This window comes from Plectrocnemia conspersa, unplaced genomic scaffold, assembly GCF_051122295.1.
Source record: "Plectrocnemia conspersa isolate PC_06_02 unplaced genomic scaffold, ASM5112229v1 ptg000007l, whole genome shotgun sequence".
NCBI classification, from domain to species: Eukaryota; Metazoa; Arthropoda; class Insecta; order Trichoptera; family Polycentropodidae; genus Plectrocnemia; species Plectrocnemia conspersa.
This window is the reverse complement of record NW_028277171.1, coordinates 10,157,622-10,179,677: the sequence shown is the minus strand read 5'-3', so window position 1 is coordinate 10,179,677 and position 22,056 is coordinate 10,157,622. Positions and strand designations below refer to the sequence as shown.

Here is a 22,056-nt window from a genome sequence, read left to right as displayed (position 1 = left end):
TGAAGATTCGCCATCACTAACGAGCGTATCTCCTTTGTCAATTGTCTTGGCATTTGTATGGAAATTAGTGACCGCAATTGGCATTATGCTAAACTCCCGACTCTTGCCTCAATATAATCCTATTCGAATATTTCCATACACCCAGATATGTATTGTAATATTCCGTACAGCCGCAAAACTGACCTCAATTGGTTTAATGTCGGGTCGGAAGGCGAACAAGAGGGTCAAGCCTGCGTAGTATAAATTTCCAATTAAACGAACAACTTCAAATATGTACCAATTACACGGCTAATTCTAGCACGCTGCGCATTCTTTCAATTATGTGTTTTTCAACCTGTTCTGCGTTAAACAATTGGGAGGGTGATTCGATAAGCTAATACTACCTGTGTTTTTATACCAAGACCCTGTTTTTATATTTAAACTGTACTGCTTTATTGTTTGTATATAAAAAAAACAGTATATTTTTCCTTATTCATAAATAAATTTAATATTTTAATTATTTCCCTATGAATATTCCCTACTTAATTATTGAAATTTTATGACAAGCATACGCAAAGTGTTATATAACGACATTGAAATAAAATAAATTTTGAGCCGCTATTTGCTTCGATGTAGTTAAGGCATCCAAATAACCAGCCAAATTCATTACCCGGTTTTTTTGCATTTTGTCATAAATTAAACTTAAATACTCGGATTTTAATTTTTTTGGTAAACGGAAAATGTTTGAGAATGCCGAAAACTTACATTGTGAAACAATATTTTTGAACCGTTGAAGAGGGATTTCCTGTCCCTTTTCGATACAATGCTCTCACTACCCACTTAATCTCTAAATGGGTTTTGCGAAATATAAGAATAGCTGGAGAATTTTGCATCTTGAAAATTAATGAAAATGAAAATATGAGATACAGTATATTTCATATGAAGAAATAAAATATTATATTAAAATTTAAATTCCCGGGTACCCGTTAAAAATAGCAGGGTATTCGGTTCTTTTAAAAATGCGCGGTTTTGGTTTTACCCGGATCGGGAGGCCTAAATGTAGCACAAGCTCTTGATAAAGTCAATGAAGATTTGGAATTTAAACTTCAGATACTATTACGTAAATCAGTAAGGTCCAACCTTTTTAGAGTAAAGAGATATAATAACTATTTCAAAACTTTATCCAATAACAAAATTATTGGATATTATTATTTACGTTTCTATTTTCAACTTAACATAAATATTAAATAATATGCCTTACTCTTATTCTTAAAAAAAATTATCTAATAATATTTAGTCGCTAGTTTTTATTGTTTTTTTTGAGAATATCATTAGGTTTTTTTAATAATAAATAAAAAATTAATTTAATGTGTCCTATTATTTGTCTTAGTTAAATATAATATGTTTAATTAATTTGCCACAATGTAATTTATATTCATTATTCATATTTATTTTATTTTTAACTAATTATTAACATATTCACGGTAGTTACCTTCAGTTAATTTATTACAGTTTACTTTATGTTTAAAAATGTTTATAAAATATTTTATATTCCATGTCAATATTATATTATTAAACTTCGCAAGTAATAATTTATATATAATATTCGTATGTATAATAATATTTCCAAAAAATTTAATTATTATTGCTAGTATAGTGATTTACATATACTGTATAATTTTTTAAATTACGTGCTTAAACAAATAAGTCTTAAAACAATATTTTTGATTAGACTATCAATATTTTGGAAAAAATCAATACTGTTTTATGAAAAAAATATATTATACCCTTTATTAAATAATACGTTATTTCTATTTGTTAATCTTGTGTTAGTTTTAAACGGACAGTATTTATTTTAATTGTGTAAAATTTTCATTATATGAATATATTATTATTATTTTCAATTTTATTATTTTATTTGTGTAATATCGATAGCTAAATAATGATTGATTATTGCCTTATTGCAAAATCAACATAGACCGTCAATAACAAAGCCATGCGTCAGCTTAACGAATATAAATAGCTATCTAAATTAAAAAACCTGTTTTGCAAAGTTTATACATTTTATACTATAAAGAAATAATAAACAAGGAAGATGTTGTTTATGATTTACGTTTTAAAGAAAAAAAACACAGCGATTCTCCCTTCATAAAAAATAATAATGTAACAATTTTAGCAAATTCTCTTTTTTGCACTTTTTTTTGTTTATCAACTTTCGCAAACTTTTTTTACGGCTACAATTTTTCAGTCAAACTTTCGTAACCGTACTGCGATTCGACAGTCGTAAGTGTAAAACTTTTGTAATGTCGAACAATAAAAGCACACCACGTTTATAAACTGCTGTTTGATTAAAGGATGTTTAATAAATATAAATAATTACTTTTTAATTAAAATATCTCAGTTTTAATCTAGTTTCAAACTCAACCCAAAATAAACATAAATTTACAATATAATTACAATACAAATGGAATTTAAGCTTCGTTTGCATTCAATAGCCATATCAAAATCGCTTTATTAAGATAGACAGTCATTAATTCAACGATTATATAAATGAAATACAATTTGTAAATTTATATACTGATAAATTGAATATCTATTGTATAATATATACTTTTGTATTATATACATAGATCTTAAATATTTTAAACTCGATAATGTAAATGCAGAAGTATGATGTTTATCTGAAAAGCGTGCATAAAAATATTTATCTTTGGAATTTTATCTTCATTGTTTGGAAAATATTTTGCTTCCAGCTAATAGAATATCGTTTATCAAAGAATGCACTGATTTCATTAAAAATACAAACATTATCTCTTGTTTAGATAATAAAAAGGCTTTTAATATTTATAAAATGTTTTTAATATTTTATGTTCTCAATTGAAATTTTGGAAATCATTTACATTTTTAATTACGAACTAAGTATATTTGTAATTTTAATAAATAATTATATCATTTCACACAAACATGTGCTATGTATTATTTTTACAACTGAAAAATAAATTATTTAATAGTCGCAATAATAAATTAAATGTAATAATATTTTCTCTGGCATATTTAAGTGTTTGATTTAATAAAAAAAATCTTATATATCACAGACTACGATGAAAACAACCTTAAATTAGTGCAAAAAATAGCAATGCACACATTGCTTTAGAGGCTAAAAACATATCAATAATTCCAGACTTTGAGCTAGATTAGCACTTAGTCCATTGTATTATTTTTTATTTGACTCATTGTAAAAGATTTACAGCTTTTTTATCTAAATTGTAACTAAACTTTTTAATTCATATTGCTATTTTTTAATATATTGTAGGTAATAACAAATTCGTAAAGATGAAAATAGTTATAAGCCAGTAACACATATTATATATGTATATTGTTACTTCTTGAGAATTTCTTGAGAAAAATGCCAAATCGATAATTCTTATTTGTCTAGAATTAACATAGAGCCTTTTTTTATTGTATTAAAATGTTTTACAACCACTGCATTGTGTTTATATCACTACATAATAAAGAGTGGGTCCATGGCAGAAGTTTGAAAATATATATATGCTTTCTTGAAAGCTATGACAAATAATTGTTTATGATTTTCTCAACTACTCTAATCGATCATATATTGTATTTAATAATCTAAGAACTACATTACTAATCAGATAAGAAGAAACAGTTTTCAACAGAGTTAGGCCATTGATTTTTTCTGTAAAGATTTACTGTGAATATCTGCAATGTGTAGAATGAATTTCCATTTCTTCTCAGACGTCACACCAAGGTCTTTAGTGGAGAAAGGACCCGTTGAAAATAAAATTCCGCCAGCATCAAGTATCTTTAAAATGAAATTATGAAAAAGGACTTTCACAGAGAATTAAGAATCCGAAATCAACTGCACTCTCTTGAAAATTTTCAAGTGGTCCGCATAAAACAATAAATTTGAGTGAACATCCAGACTTTTTCTATATTCACAAGTTACATGCAGCTTTAAAATTATATGTATTTTTTTTAGAACTTATATTGTCTTTTTTTTGCTATATTGTGTAATTTCTCAAGCAATAATAATTAAACAAATATAAGTTATGAATATCAACAATCCAGATATTTACTACGAACGTCTCAAAAGCCTATTAAAGAATATATTATTACCTTTTAACCCATATTGATTATCTCTTGTTTTATTTCAGCATGGCTGTGCCCCTCATCAGCTGAAGAATCGGTAATGAGGAAGACTGTCAATCTGAAGCTGTTAAACTGGAAAGGAGCTCAAGCAGAATGCATCGATGGAAGCGTTTGGCTCACATCCCAGGGAGATCCTGTCACTAACATACCCGGTATCAGGTGAGCCTCTCCTATAAACCAATTCGAATATAAAATACACGCCAGAGAAATAACGATAATACTGCCGTTCTATATGCGGGCTTTTTTACTATTTAAGCAAACATATTTACTATTTCTGGTTATAGCAACTGAGATCCATAATCATTCAATTGTATTGAAAAAATATAAAATAATAAATTCATAATATACATAAATAATAATTTTTCAATTGTAGCGATATTAACTGGATAGGCAAAATTTATTAACCAATATTTTTAAGCTAAGATTCCGATAAAATATTGATCAGAAAATAGGAGTAAAACTGCATTTTTATTTTCAATACTCAAAAACATTTACAATATTTAGTATTGATTAACATATCTTATACAGGCATATTATCTTTTACTATACTGTGTTGACTCTTCTGCAGTTTTCCAAATTTAACCCAAGATAATCCACGCTTGAGTATCACTGAACACGGATTTACCGTTAATCACTGGGTCATAAATTATTCTTAGATAAATTGCGACTTTATATGGATATCTCTGATAATGGTCGGTCGTATATCATCAACCGGGGACCGACAAATATTGATTTAATATGACCATAACGGTGTGGGTTAGTAATTACATTGAATGGCGTTATATTACTAATTAGCGACTTAAAATAACACTGTGGATATATTTTTGTCAATATTTGTAATACGATCAGATTAAAAATTCTTTTCCCGTTACATTAACATTATACTCTCCATTATACATATGTATGTTTATATATAAATAGATCATGCTAAAATTCTTTACACATTTTATTGAGAATTTAATTATTGCATTGTTTCAATACACTTGACTTTAACTTATATACACTTTTACAAAAACGTTTTACACAAGTATAAAATGTTTTGAACCAAGTTGTTTCGGGAGCGTCGTTATAAATAACATTTGCTTTTTTAACAAGTTGTTTTATTTTAGTGAACATAAATAAATATTCGGGACTAAATATAGAGTACTATCGTACCCAATAAAAATTAAAAAACATGTAAGCATATTTATTATACTATTTTTGTTCTACACAACTACCTACGTATATGTATGTTTAATAAAATATTGTCTGATTTAATAATGAATAATAATAGTATCGTACTTCAATACGTTATCCGTTTTCAGACGTTGCAATAATTTAGAGTATATTAATTGTATTAACTAATTTCCTAAATAAAAAGGTAGTGTTCTTTTTAGACCACTTTTAGAGGTTCTTAAGTTGAAAAGTTTTCCTTATTCTAGATTTTCTTCTTCTTTAGCGAAATCACTTCAACGTTTTTATTAATTTAATTTTTTTTTAAATAATAATACGTCACAATGGTCAAAAAATAATATATTGTTAGTATGTGATACATAAACTTTTTCGTGTCAAGTACGAATATTTGCTTTCTTCAGTACTTCTATGGGCTTTCTTATCGTAGTAAATTTTTAACAATAACTAAATTTCTGAACTATCATTTTAAACATTGTCATTATATATATCACTGCTAGTTCAAGAGATGTCATTTTTTAAAAAGTTCGTTTTAATTTTGCCACCATATATGTCCGGTTTTTTCATTTTTTTAAATCGTTAAACACACACCCGGCGCGCACGTTAAAGACAAAGAAATAACAATAACGAGACACATAAATCATCTTTCGCTTTTGTCACGTGGCAAGAGTCCTCCCATATAATAATGTGACGTGGAACTAACACAATGCGGAAAAGCGGCGCGGTCCCTAATGTACCCAAAACGCGCGCGACAAAACAACAATGGCTGCTGCTGTGGGCCCCCCACAAAAGAAGAATATGCAAAAAAATATTAATAAATCACATACACACCACTACTGGATTTTCCGCAATGTTTCCGGAATTTTCCCGGGCGTTTTTATTGCCGTGGAGCGCGGCGAAAGAAGCCGCCCCTAATGTTCGACTGGCTGCGGGTTTTTCTTGGGGATTTTCCTTATTGCTCCGCCCGAAGAATTTCCAAGTGTTTTGCCCTTAAATTGTCGGCGATAAATCACCATCGACTCGTTTTTGTGCTTGTCAATAAAAATAAAAAGTGGATAATGACTAGTAATTTGAGAGTATCAGGAATAAATCTGAATAAGCAAATTGCATCTTAGCCTATTATTAATAATAATACTACATTTAAGCGTGGGTCATTTGAGAAGTTTCTGAAATAATAATACAATAATCCATTATTATTTTCGAAACTATCGATTTTACAATGTAAACCCCTCTTAACCTGTTAAAAATACGATATTGCTAAAGCAATGTTTTACTGCATACATCCCATTTTGGAAAAAAAATATTTTTCAAGTCTCTTAAAGCAATCTTTGTACGCTGCTTCAGACTTAGACAATAAATAATTTGAGGTTTAAATAGCAATAAAAATTAAATTAAGATAAAGGTATATACAGCGGTAGGAGCAAAAAATTTAACATTGATTTGCGATTTTTGATGTATTTAGTGCTGCATTATCATGATGAAAAATATTTTCTATTTTTATGTATTTATTAATTTTAATTCATACGCATGTCATTACAGCTTTATGTCAATACACCACGCACAAAAAATAATTCATATTATTCAAATAGAGTTAAAAATATTTATAGAGCTATTAGACAAAAGTATACATAATATAATAACGGCTAGACCACAATGCGTCCACCAACTGCTAGTACCTGTATGCGAACAAATCAATACTGTCCGACAGATAGTTAAAAGTCTATGATATAAATAAGTTTAGGATAGTTGTGTTTATTGGGAAGCTAATTAGGTGGCACACAAACACTAAGTTGTTTCAAAATATCCGCAGATTACATAATCCCTTACAATTAGCTTTATTATCCTAATAAATTAATAAAGTAATAAAATTAATAATTAATATAACAGCAACTTGAAGAAGTGCTTTCTTAAGTAAACTCGTCGATGTCATGCATGCCTTGTAAGAATTTTGTAAAAATAAAAATCGATTATTATTAAATTTTCATATTTTTTGGACTTATTCAATAAAATTAATCCAAAAAATGGGGAAATATAATAATAATTGATTTTTATTTTCCACAAAATTTTAATAAGAAGTGAGTCGTTTGCATTATTTGGCAACTATACCAGAAAAGCAGTCTCAAAGAGAGGCACACAGTGTCCTCGATCTCGTTAATTGACGCGGATATCACAAGACAAATCTTAACATCTGAGGCTGTATTGCATATTTTTTTTATATTCTGATTGAATATGTAGTCATCTCGTAATATGATACATAAACTTCTGTGCAATAAGCACTTTGTTATACACTCTCTAATCAAATTTAAGTTGTGTTCATGCTCTAAATTCTAAAACCTAGAATAAGTCATGGAATGACATTTTATGATGCTAAATGATTTCTAAGCTGATGATCACACATATATTTTAAACATTAAATTTAAGTGTTTTACATCACTCAAAAAATATATTTCAAGAAAATCTTAAATTTTAACATTTTACTTAATCTACGTTTATCTTTTATCCTGACAGAAAATAATCAGTAGTATTTCAACAAATGTCCTTTACAGTTTTATTACTCAATATTTCTAGTAAAAAATCTTTTTAATATTATTACTAATATTTTCCGAGGATACCACAATACTGTCATAATATTTTTTTCATGTGCAAACTTGGTTTTGAAATATATTTTCGATCTTCTTTACTGTCTAGCTTTTGTAATAATAATATTGTAGATAATTTATTTCTAAACGAGGTTAATAATTACTTTTAATAATGTCCTTCTATTGTTTATGAGAACTAACGGAACATTGCTATTGTTTCTTTTGATCAGTTCGTTCGGTGCCCATTTATCATTTTTTTTACCTTTTCTATGGCATCCAGATGTCATGTGCAAGTGTCCAAACAGTTATTAGTGGATTAGCTTATTCTTATTATTTTTTCATCTACAGCAGCTGATGGTCTTCTACTGAGCTCATTTTAAATGTTAATGTCATATATAAAAAAAGTTCTGAACCAAAAGTTCCTTAACCAACAGTACCTTAAACAAATTCCAAATTAATATTTTTCGTGGCCTGCGCCACTTTAACTTTCAGTTTGAATTCGTTATATGTAAATATTTTGCTGACACCATAATACATGAGCCAAAAAAAAAGATTTTACTATAAATAAAAAAACGAACACAATACTAAGTATAAACTACAAACGTCTTATTTCAGAATAAGTAAAAAATAGCCTAATTGTTATACAAATAAATCGTATTTTACCAATACAAACAAATAACATACAAAAATCTTACGTTTTAAATTCTAAAGTGACTTTATTATAGAGATTTATACTGAATTTTCTTTTTGAATAAACTCACGTCTTGATATCAGCAGTTTTCAATCGCTTGAAATGCGGTGACTAGGAAAATTCCCTTAAAACCATAATATAAAATTTAAACTCTAAAGACATATTGTCGTATGTATAATATATAGTTTATTATCCTAAAATTCAAATAAATATGTATATGCCTATATAAAGACGTCAAAAATTAAAAATAATAGATAAGTATAGATTTTCCTACGTCGAGATTGAAATTAAAACATATTATTGTTTCATTATACTAGCAGGAAAAAAAATTGCAAATCCACTTTTACATTTTACATATATGTATATGATTAATATTTGTCAAAATATTAATTTCCTAATATATATTATTATAATAAATAAAAAAAATTGATTCTCTTACGTACTTGACCGTGTCAGCTGGATAAACGCGCACGTGCTCCAGAAAACGTAAATATAGCACATAAAACTGTTAAAACAACACAACGTAACCGTACACGTACAAACGTACAGTTGTGTTTCACGTTTGGTTGTGTTGGTTAATATTTAATCTGTCTTTAACTTTGTGCACCTTACGCCGCCGAGGTTATAAGCAGTAAAACCCAAATGTACATAAAATGTACGTGTATGGTCCAAAGTCCGCAATACGTTGAACTTTTATCTGCGTATACGTTTGCATGCAATTGAGTAGGAGTACTCCTGTAGGGTCTATTGTACTTCAAGGAGACGGAGCCACTCCGGGATATTGGTGATAAAAGAAACCGTAAAACACTTCTCTTAAACGACAGGAAACCCCAGCAAATATGGTAGTGAAAGGAAAATTTCGCCAAATATTTATTTTGTAATTTATGTATGAATAAAAAATATGCTACGATATATATTTTTATAAAATATCTATACCTAACTTTTCCGAACATCAAAACAACCTTTTTTATCTCATGTTTTTTCTGAATAACATATAAATAAAAATTCATCATATATTCTCTATTTCATGATAACAAAGAAAACCCATTAAAAACATTAATAATATTGTATCGAAGATCTGTACGTTTCTTATATACTGAATGTTGTATCAGCTTTAAAATAAATTTGTATACTCTAGCTCTCATTTTAAAAAATATTATATATATATATTAAACTGTACTTTAAAACACCTAATTAATAAATATTAAAATTTAATTTTTACGATTTAATAATTATAAAACACGATAATGTTACATATGTACATATGTGATTATTTTATAAAAATACATTGCATTATAAATATTAATTTAAATAAATAATAAATAATTATTATTTATTATATATTTTAATTAAATCAAGACCATTGTTGCCTAACATATTATTATACAACTAAAATAAAAATTATACATTTTAGAAGAAATCATAAAATAAATTATACAAACCGGACCAGCTCCTCGTCGCATTAAACAGATCAATGTGCAATGCCACAGTATTAATGAGCCATATGACAATAGTCATAGGCGAATCGGATAGTGCAGACGTTTCTGAATACAAAACTAAAATTCTTCGAGAAAAGTTTTATAGATGGACGAATGTTATAGAACAGCGAGGAGAGTAAGGATGCGTTGTGAATAATACGACTGTATGATTATGTAGCTCTAACGACTTATTGATTCTTCATTAATTTAATTATTCCGTATTAATAGTTAATACGTTATAACATTATTAATGCAATACGCGTGTACGTGTACGTGTAAATATGAAAATAATGACTAAAGGAACAGATCAAAAATATGTTCTAGAGGAGTAGCGAGATTGACTTCACAATCCTTCAAAATGAAATTGGGAACTAAATCAGGGCCTGAAGAACGTTTAACTTCTCAAAGTTGTATTTGCGATCTAAGCGTCAGTTTAATGGTTAATACTGAAGAATAAATACAAGAATATGAAAACGAATAAGCGGAAGGCGAAAAATATTTCTCATAAACAAAACGGAAATATTTTCCTTAACCGTTAATATAATAATAGTTAATACGTTATAACATTATTAATGCGTTACGCGTGTACATAATGAGCTACACGTGTATATAATGATAATTTAAATAATGCGTTACACGTGTATGGTGACAGTATCAAGAATATGATACAATACTGAAATAATTTTATAATAATTTTTGTGTCAACTATATGTGTTCATTACATTTAATAAATCACAAGTGTTTTGAACCCGACAGTTTGATTATCAACAGAGCCCTATAGTAATTAAGTAGTTAAAAGAAAATATAGCAACGCTTTTAAAAGAAAGACGCTAAGATACAAGAACGGATTACAACCAAATATCCTCTAAGGTGTATATAGGTATCTCAAGTACTTCTTCTAAATTTTTTCAAGAGAAAGTACATATTTATTCGGGGATTACGAATTAGAGATCTCGATTTAAGAATGTTGCGAACGTGTCATAAATGAAATAATTATTGGATCGTCAAAGTGAACACGTTTCTCACAATAAAGCCAAGCATCTCGGAAATTTTTTCGTTGGCGTCTTTTAGGCGTAGAAAGAAACTCGACTTGTTCTCAAAACTGATCTTTAATGAAAGTTTTTTCACCTAAAAGTTTCTAAAGAGAATGAGTCCACAACAGATCGGATTATTTTAAGCAATTTAAAATCATTTGCATACAGATAAAAATTTCATTTTGTAAGTACCCCATTATTTGATTAATAAAAACGGTAAAGAACAGAAAACCTAGGTTGGACCTTTGAAAAGCGCCGGAAGGGGTGAAATATTGTTTCAACAATCAGCTACCATAAGTTACAAATTTTTGATCGCTCAAATAATTTAATAATAAGTGAGCTTAATCATCTGAGCAACCGAGGTCTGGAATTTTTTTAATAATAACCCATGACAAACCTAGTCGAAAGCTTTCTCAAAACCCATATATAGAGATATTTTGTTTTAATAAAAGACAAAAGTAACAGTTGAACAGTCGGGACGAAATGATTAAAGATATTTATGGGTAATTATTTCAAATAATTTAGCAAGAGCTGACAACACTGTGACTGGTATATAATTCTTAATGTACAATTTTTCACACTTTTATTAATAGTGGTGACTTTTGTGCAGTTCCAAGGATCAAAAAAATAATGACGAAAGAAACAGATTAAAAATATGTTTTAGAGGAGTAGCATGATTGACTTCATAATTGAGAAATTGAGAACCAAATCAGGGCCTGAAGAACGTTTAACTTCTCAAAGTTGTATTTGAGATCTAAGCGTCAGTTTAATGGTTAATACTGAAGAATAAATACAAGAATATGAAAACGAATAAGCGGAAGGCGAAAAATATTTCTCATAAACAAAACGGAAATATTTCACTTAACCGTTAATATTTTTAATCAATAAGTAAAAAATATTAATAAAAATTTAATTAGGTCAACATAAATTGTTTCCCAAAATCAAATATAAATGATTTATTTTTAGATATTTACACATAATAATAAAAATATTTTTTACTCTCTTATTTAACATATTTCAACAACAATATTTTTACGCTCGCTTGTGTACATTATCTAACGTTTTTTTTATTCATTAAATAAAACTCATATGTGTATTCATATATCCTCGATTATATGTTTTATATACAATATGAATTTATATTTTTATAACCAACCATGATTATTATTAGGAATTTTTTACATCAAGGCTCAACGAAAATACGATATTGCGGTAAATACGTTTACATTACGAACATATGTAAGTCACAGAAGAGATACATAGTTTCACAGACATTTTATATTTTTTCGCTTCCTATTCCACTATCGTTTTGTAGAATATTCCAACATGAGGCTGATGAGACTGCCACTAGTCTCGACGTATGCGGCAGATAGTTTTACGACTTTGCCACTTACGGCACTTACGCTAAGTGAAACCGAGCCAAGTCCACATGCAAAAGATTCCATGACCCTCCATCATTTTTTCTCCTCCCTCTAGCTCTCCTATCAATCTCCCAAATGAGAAATGGATACCGCGAAAAAAAGCATCGAGAGGGTAAGCGTTCGGCAGCTTCCCTTAGCGCGTTTGTTAATTTTCGAAGACGTTCATGTTACATAATTATATATTTCGTTGTACTTAATGCCTCAGCTTCGAGTAATTCGATAGGTGAGAGTATATTTATAAAATAATCTGAAATCTCTTTAAAGCGGAGAAAGACACATCATGGATTATATATATTTATATACGTGAATTATATATAAACATTAAATTTTAATAAAATCTATTTAAAAATTTAATTGAATAAACTATTTTTTAAATAAAACTAAATACATACAGAGTGAGTAATCTCTGCAATACGAGTGTACGGTAAACACTGTAATTGTATTATTTTTTACAATATTATTATATAAACTTATCTATACTAAATATGTAGTGCTAGTGAAAGCTAAGCAGAGCCTAACTTGTGAGTTGTCCATTAAATGTCTATACTCAAAGTCTGACGCAAAGTCCAACTTTCGTTAAAGGAATAAGAGTAAAATCCCGCCAACCTTTTTTTCGCATCGTCCAAGAAGTCAATCATATTTGATATATCATTAATAAGAAATGCAATATATTCCGTTACTTAAAAATGGTTTAGCTTTGTTTAGTAAATTGCGTGCTTTCTTAGATTTGAATAATATTTCAGTGTCGATTAGTGTCACTTCACAGCCATTTAGGTGCAGAAAAAAAAAATTAAAATATTTTAAAGCTGAGTTTTTCATTCTAATAAAAATTATAACAATGCTGGTTTAAAGTAAAATTAAAAAGAATTTCAGTATAACTCCAACAAATATATCGAAAAATTATATTATTAGCTGTCTAGTTTTTTTTATAATATATAATCAGTATGACTCATAATTACATAAATAACAAAATTTTGATATTTATATGCAAATACTATTTAAACAGACTGTTTGAATGCCTTAAATTAGCAAAAAAGTAATATAATTAATAACCCTAAACCAAATGAAATATTGAAGTACCAATGGAGTATGTATGATAGTTAAATATTCGATTATAAAAGCAATCATTACTCGTTTATGGTTTTGGCGTTCAATTGCGTTTCAATCGTCCTGCAAATTCCAATGAATGAATCTGACGTTATTTGCATTTTGTAATTAAGTCTCTTCACCACATTTTTGGAAAAAACATTTTAAAAAAATTCTAGGAGAGCGATATTTTTTCTTGTAAATATTTATTAATGTGTAATTCGATTGATGCGTTGGCGTGGCAAGATTTTTCAAACATGGAGGCATTTCCATGTCAAAGGTACGTGCTAATAGGATTTTACCACTCAAAATCCATTTATCTGTCCCGGTGCTCCTATAAATCCAATTCCGGCGTACAAAGCTTGCGTGGAAACGCGGCTAGATAAAGATGGAAAGAGGTTTCGACCAACTGAGTGAGAGGGATAGATGGATTCGATTGACTCATTTGAACAGCTTTGACTATGTAAGAGTGGAAAGCCAATCAGCGCCGTTCCCTACGATGATTAAAGGGTCGTCAGCCGTGATTATTGAGGCTGAGTTGAAAAAAATATCAAACGGGTATACGTTTTGTAGGACCACTTCAAAATATGATCGAAAACCTTTGTTGAATTATAAGCAATTATTTTATTGAACTGTATATGGTTATGGATGAGTTTTGATCTCCATAAGATAAGTGTTAGCTAAGAATCTTAAACTTTTTTATGTATATCGTAATTTAATACATTTATGCGTATTATTGCCATTTATTATATAATATTTATTATTGATAAAATAGTTTTTTTTTTAAATTGGTAATCTCTTAAGATTTTTACATTAATAAGGAATACGATAAAAGATTATTTTTTTATTATAAAATAATTTATAAATGAATGTCGTTTATTTAATGAAATGCAAAAATCACTTTTAAATCTTTATTAAATGTAAATGATTTAAAATAAAGTTTTCTACGAAAGATATAATCTTCTACCACCTTTTAATCATTATTTTAATTTCAATGCATAATATGTTGAAAGTCTTGATGCAAAATATTACCTTTTCCACATTGTCTACATTTTGTGTTTTCCGTCTAGGAAGAATTGCATCAATTGAAATAAGTAGTACCCAAAAAAAGCAAGGTTTACAGAATAAAGTAGATGAGATAGTCAATTTCGCCACATGTGGACACGCATTGTCGTGTTGTATAACTATTCGACTAAAATTAAGTTTAAATTATAGGGTGACACATCACATATTGAGACTAAATTTTCAAAGCGTACGTGTAACAATACAGTCTTATTTATATTGACCAGTGAAATTAAAAAGTAATCGTTTAATACGTCACAATCAACACCTACAAGTAAATATTAGACAACACCACTGAAATCAAACTGTATATCAGTACATTTATTTTATTAATCAAAAACTATTATTTTAATTTACAATTAATAGATGTCATAATGCAAAATTAAGTTCGATTTTATTTGAAATATTTCTTACGAAATTCATTAGTGAAACAAATTAAATTGATGAGAAGTTTGTCTGTAATGATTTTTTGATATTATAATAAGCGAATAACCAACAGTTTAATCTTCAATGAAATTGCATAAAATTTAAAACACTATGTTTCATGTGGTTTATGATAAGCTTTAATGTACTAGTCATTGATTATATGACTGATTAACCGTGCTTATTTAAAAAAAAATTTAATATTTAATTTAATTTGTACGACAATAAATACTTACAAGTAGTATCCATATATATTTTAATTTAAATATGGTATTTAAATCAATAATTTATTACATTTCTAAATGTACTTTTGGAAAGTCCATCGACAGACTACTTAAGACCAGCGGATAGTTTAAAGCTTTGATTTTAACCGTGAGAACAAAACTTATTACGCGTTAAAAGCGCCATAAAACCAATTATAATAAATTTTTCGACACCAGTACTAGGATTTTTTTATCTGTGACGGTGCATTCCTTTTATCAAACAACCAATCACGATGATGAAATTAAAAAGCATGTGTTGGTTTTTTATTTTAATTGGTTTTCTAGCTTAAAGTTAAAATATGTGTAGTAACAGTACTGTGTCCTAGTAATCTAAGCCTAGTTTTAAAGCGCTCTGATTTTATTACCAAATAGCATTAACGAGCTTTGATAGACTGCATCAAAATTGTAAAGGCGATCTTGAACGCCCGCGGGCAGCCTTTAGACCAAATTGCTGATATGCCCGGCCGGATGCAGTCCAGGAGGAGGGGAAATGCATAATCGCCTGAAAAGGGTGGGGGGCACGTCCACCGCAGCGAGAGCGGCTCGGAGATCTTTCATTCCGGCCACGCGTCCCAGTTTAGGACACGCCGGTCGCCCATTTGCGGTCGGTTGTCACCGGCAGATGGCACTAATCTGACGTCAGCCCCGCCACCAACCGCCCACACTCCCAACCCTTTGCCCCCGTCGCTAGGCATCTGTTCCCACCACCCGACATTACCATTACACCGCTCCCACTTGAAAATCCTCGCCGCGGCGGCTCTCTTCGGCGTCGAAAATCCTATTAGCTTGGGACATATATTATATATGTATCTGAACCTCAATTTTTGACGCTGCCTTAACTTTTTTAATTAATCGTGTAAGTGCGTTTTTAGCAATTTTTGGACTGTAAAATTTAATTTGTTTTTACCCGAAATAGAAATTTAGCTGAATTAATAGTATTGTTAAGAAGCAGTACACGACATTATGATTTCTGTAACAGATTTTTAGAAAAAGCTAAAACATTTCTAGCGTGTGCCATGAGTCCATAGAACGCCTTAGTCTTAAATAATATATAATTTAAGAGACTAGTTTAAAAAACTTTTTTTTAAAGGTTAATTACTATTATTGTGTTACTCTTAGTTTACTTAATAATATTATTGTGTTACTCTTAGTTGACTTAGGGTATGTTAGGCTTAGTTATGCTATGTTACTATAAACCACTACCTAAATTAAAGTAGATCAAAATATTAATCTAATAACAAATACAATTTAAATAAGATTACTTTTTATTATAACAAATACAATTAATAATAATTCCAATCGTCAGACAACGACGCGCAGCGGTACGCACTAGTGCAATAATGATAAACTTTTCAAGCTCAGTGTTTCAAAATTCTAAAAAAAATAGCTTAACTTGGGTTCCGTGTCACATCTATAACTATTTATATTTTTTCATATTTGCAACTCAAGTAAAAAAAGAGATATACTTTTGATTAATTTATTTATTAAAAAAGCAAAAATGAATAATTCTTCACAATAAGAGTTTTTTGTTGCTGAATTGCATTTTCTATATCTTTCATTAAAAGTTGTTTTTTTTTCAATTCAAGCCAAAGAAAACGCTACTAAGCTCATCCGTTAATCTGTTTATTTTATTAGTGTTAATATTTTTCAACACTGAAAAATAAGGTCTTACCAAAATATGTAGAGACAAAAATTCTAAATAAAACAATTGCTTAGCTAACTTATAAATTCAGTTAGTAATAGCATTTTTATTTCAGAAATACTTTTTTAAATGTTCACGAGAGCAATTATTTATTTACAAATTTATTTTATTTATATATTTATATTATAGTAAAATATATATAAAATAAACGTTTAAGATACTGATTTCGTGCTTCGCTAATAATTAAACATCTCTGTTTATTTAATAACGTCAATCAAGTCGCTTCATTATCAAACCCATCAGTTAACCCAAACGTGCGTGAAACGCGATATTAATTTTAATTAACACACATTAACTAGCAAGAGCCTTCAGACATGGCAAATTATGACACTTAAGTATATAAATAGCGTATTTACTAGAAACTTAATATTAAATTCGTTTATATGTTTTTTGCTGATCAAAAGCTAGTTAATATTTAATCGCGCACAGTCGGACATAAACTTGGTTACCCTTTTCGCTCACAAGGGTCAGAAACAAAGAAGCGTCCTTAACCCTGTTTAATTATTCTCGGTAGATCGCAATTTTATATGTGCACTTAATTGTGTTTTATGTTGCTGATATAATGCGAAAATAAAAAATAATACTTTTGTGTATATGTACACGAATCTTCTAAAAAATAAGATATTTTTACATAGTAAAAATATGTAAATGTGTGATATTTATTTTTCGAAACGCCAAGTCACGTACGCTCTTGCCATAGGGTTGGAAAAATAAAATAAAAGGGTCAGTGCTTAAAAAGAAAAATAAGTCCCTGGACAGAGCGTCGAGTATCACGGTCCGAGAGTTAATTAAACTTAAAAGTAGAACTTTTCCGTTGTTTTCATGAAGTTGTTTAGCCATATTTGATACCCTCATTCATACATATAGCTTTACGCACACAAACCGGTAATAATACCAGCTTGCACGGCATAAACTCGATCTGATTTAAACTTAAACAATAAAATTCTCAAATTGCTTTACAAATTTACCTTAATATCTATCTAAGTAAGAGTACGAGATTGTACTAAACTTATACATACGTATACTGAAGTAATCAATATATCACAAACAAAAATATACATTTTTATAAAAAAAATATACCTAAAATTTCATGATTATATAGTAAGTGAATAACATTGTTACAGTAAAAGTAACACATTATTTTTGGTGCAGTGGTATGTAAAACTTTTTTTCTACGCACAAAAAATTAAAAAAGCCAATAAAGTCTAAAAGAAACTATCTTTTTATTTTCGATTGAAATTGAAACCAAACCACATATTGCATACTGAAGCTGAAATCGAAACATTTAAGAAACCGAGTTCGTTGCAAACATATAATATTTTTAATATATCTATGTATTCAAATAAACCTTGAAACAATGAATATATTACCATTTTATACTAGCCCTAATATATTTTTTTTTGCTTTTCCACCCTTTGTTAACTGATCGCCATCTGAACTATTTATATCTTAAGGCGTAAACATATTTTGTTGTGTGCCCAAGAAGCGATACAATGGACCCGCAAACATCCTCATCCGCGATTCGCCAGAGCTGTCTCGTGCCGTCATTATAAAATATGTGACACGTGGGTACAAAGAAATAAATTGATGCTGATTTTTTAAAAAAATCTTCTTTTCTGATGAGGCATATTCTCAATATATTTTATTTTGATAAGCAAAGTTGCTTTGAAAATCTTCGTGTTATGCACCAAAAGCGACTGCTTGGTGCCATTGTGGTTATAAAGCATCATCGAGCTTTACTTAGTTTCGCATTTTTTGCATTGTGGTTTTAACAAGACAAAATGCAACTTGCACACATCAAGTGCAATGTTATATGTTTTGAGTGAAAAGTTCCCAGATTTGGTGATCTTTCGAATTAAAAATCATCGAAATTTACATTGAATGGATCGGCTGCTGCAAAAGGTCGATTAATAAAAAAGATTTCTACAAATTAATGTTTTTTTAAATCGAAAACTGAAATTGGATCATCCTTTATATTTATTAAATTATATCAACAGCGCTCAGAAATTTAAGCTTTCATTATTATATGAATTTTCTGATGAGCGACAGTTTTTGTTAATACATTTAAATTAGTATATTTTAAAGTTATAGGTAATGCTATTTAAATTTAATGCATAGAACAATGCTATTTAATGCATAGAGCAATTCTATTTAAATTTAAAATTTGACATTTTGTTTATATATATTTTAATCTTAATAAAATGAAAATACTAAGTAAAAATTGAAAATTCGAAAAATTTTATAGAACGTAATTTTTAATGCTTATTTTAGCATATTTTCTATGTTATTTTTTGCTTTTTATTGAGTGCTACAACAGTATTTTACCAAATCCCACTTTAAATTATATACTGGTTCTATCTCACCTTTTTCGTTGCTGTAGAATTTATTGCGCTTTATTATTCATACAAATGTTTCAGCATGAAGAATATAAAGACGCAATTAAATTCTAAAAATTGTAAATTTAATATAATAAATAATACACATAATAATTATGGTGTAGAAAGCAGTATCCAAGAGGCACAAGCGCTCTGATAGCGCAGCATCCAGAGGCTGCCGTCACTAGGGGGTATAGGCGTAATTACGCAGACCATTTCTGCTAAGAAATATCTCTGTGGACCCCGATAATTTTCCCTGTTTAGAGTTATATCTTTTTGTAGGAGTAAGGTCAAGGGTGGAGCCCCAAAAGCGAGCCCCCTGCAGGCTCTCCATGGCAACAGACGTCTAGAAAGCATAGGCTCTTTTTGTTACTTAATAACTCTCTGTGGCGCTGCGTCTAGAGTTTCTAATAGCCATCTAACCAATGTCAAATTCTGAACAGTGTGTTATTTTTAAATTGCCCGTTATCAACTTTTTATGTCAGAATGTTTCGTAAAACTGAAATTATGTGATTTGGATGACGTATCAGTTTGTTTATTTTTGAGTCATACCTTATCTTATTGTCTTCTACAGCGTAAGTCTAGGGACAGGAAAAACATAATATCATACATTAGAAAATGATTAGTTAAGGCGTATTTTTTTTTACTTTTCGTACTTGCATAAAAAAATATATTTAGGATAAAATCATACAATAAAACGACAACCAACACAAATACGGTATAGATACAGAGTTCTTTATGGGTTTTCATAATTAATTAATAAATCCTAGAAGCGACTAATGGTTTTAATCTATGCGATAAATATCTTAAAACGACAATTTGTCGTGTATAATGAATAGAGATTATGTAAACCACAATTGCATTCTAACAATAAAAGAGACATTTTTAAAACAATCACGCAATTTATAACGTTGGCTATAAACAACAAAAAAAGGATATGTAATACTACCCGTGATACCCGGTATTGCACAATAACCACAAACTTGTAAAATATAATAATAATGACTGATTACTGTAGAATAAAAAGTTGCTTCTTGTAAGAATTAAGACATGCTGCAAACAATAAATTTTCCCCTGCGTCGAATTCGTCTTTATATTGACATATTAAGCCATTTAGAGCTTGCTTTTTCATTAATATGTATCAATCATATAAGAGTGAGTTTCAAAGTTTACTATTAGTCAAAGCTTCCTTGAATCATACGTAAAAAAATATCTTAAGTCTGTCACATCGCCAACAGACAGGATAAAGTACATCGAGAGATCATCACGAAATTATGCCATCAATACATCACAACTAAGGAATAAAATCCTTAAGCAAAATTTCGTAATCGGGGTTTCGTGATTTTAGGATTACAAACTTATGATCCCGGGATTTAATTTATTTTTGAATTCAGATAAAATATATAAATTAAATTATTAAAATTGATAAAAAATGACAAATACAATTAATTTTATATGAGACATTTATTTTTTATTATTTATCATACATACAATCATAGTCTATGATTTATTTTTATAGTATATTATTTACTGCTCATTTATAAAAAAAATTTAATACAGTAAATAATCTTGCATTACAACTGTATTTTAAAAAAGAAAAATAGATATAACTGAAATAAAACACTAAATAAATACAGCTATTATTAAAATAAGACAATAAGCAATTTAATATTGTTTTGAATATTATTCTCGTATAGTTAGAGCATAGAGTGTCTCATCATTTTGTCTGGATCTATCTACCACTGGAAAAAGCACTCGTTGAAAGTATTTTCTTGAAATATTTGTATATCAGGTCTAGGTAATGATCACGTGCACCGACATTTTCAACTAATATAATTAGCTTTTATTATTGCCTCGTGTAATTGTTCTTTCATCGGCTTTGTTCAACTGTCAGGATTGTGGGTAAGACTATTGTGCTTCAAGTGGCTCTTCTGCTATTATTACTTGATCATGGTCTTCAGTTAACTTTTCGATTAATTTTATAATTGTCTGCCCTACAATTTTACATGTATTACAGTAAAAGTTATATAAATATTACTCTCATCAAACGATTTGGGATTTAATAAATATTTAAGCGTTTCCGGCAAATTTATTTGCCTTCGTTTTTTATATATATTTTTTAGCAACTAACATATCTGAGCTTAATGTAGATTTAAGCTCGAAAAATTTCCTGAAACAGAATTTAAAAATTGCGTCGGCTGAGCACAAGTAGAAATCACGTCGGCAAAGTGCTTCGATAGTTAATTTGAGAGGTTTCAAAACTTCTATAATTTCTGCAATTTTCTTCCTTGCTATTAGCATCCGCAACATTCTCTAGATCTTGCTCTCTCTAAAGTTGATATTTGGAATTTAACGAAAAAATTATTTTTTATAAAAACTAAATATATAAAATACAGAAATCAAATAAATAACAACTATATTAAATCTATATTTTTGCATAAACCCAATCTAGAAGAGATGTTTTAAATAGTTTAATAATGCTTTTATGCATAAAAATATCTGACAAAACACGAGTGGTGAATATCGATTTTTTATGCGCTAATGCAAAATAAGTTAGGTAGACATAACATAATTTTATTTGATAGGTGTCGCTACTAAAACCATATTCGTCCGTAGAGCTCAG

At 28.8% G+C, this 22,056-nt stretch overlaps 1 protein-coding gene across 1 annotated transcript in view; it reads left to right on the top strand.

Annotated features, from left to right (window-relative positions):
- The window catches only part of LOC148233898 (cell adhesion molecule Dscam1-like), a 182,333-nt gene that overhangs the window by 120,780 nt on the left and 39,497 nt on the right, over positions 1–22,056 (top strand). The window contains exon 3 of the mRNA XM_088188970.1: positions 4,155–4,308. Coding sequence (XP_088045096.1) covers positions 4,155–4,308 — 154 coding nt within the window. The remainder of the gene's footprint in view (positions 1–4,154; positions 4,309–22,056) is intronic.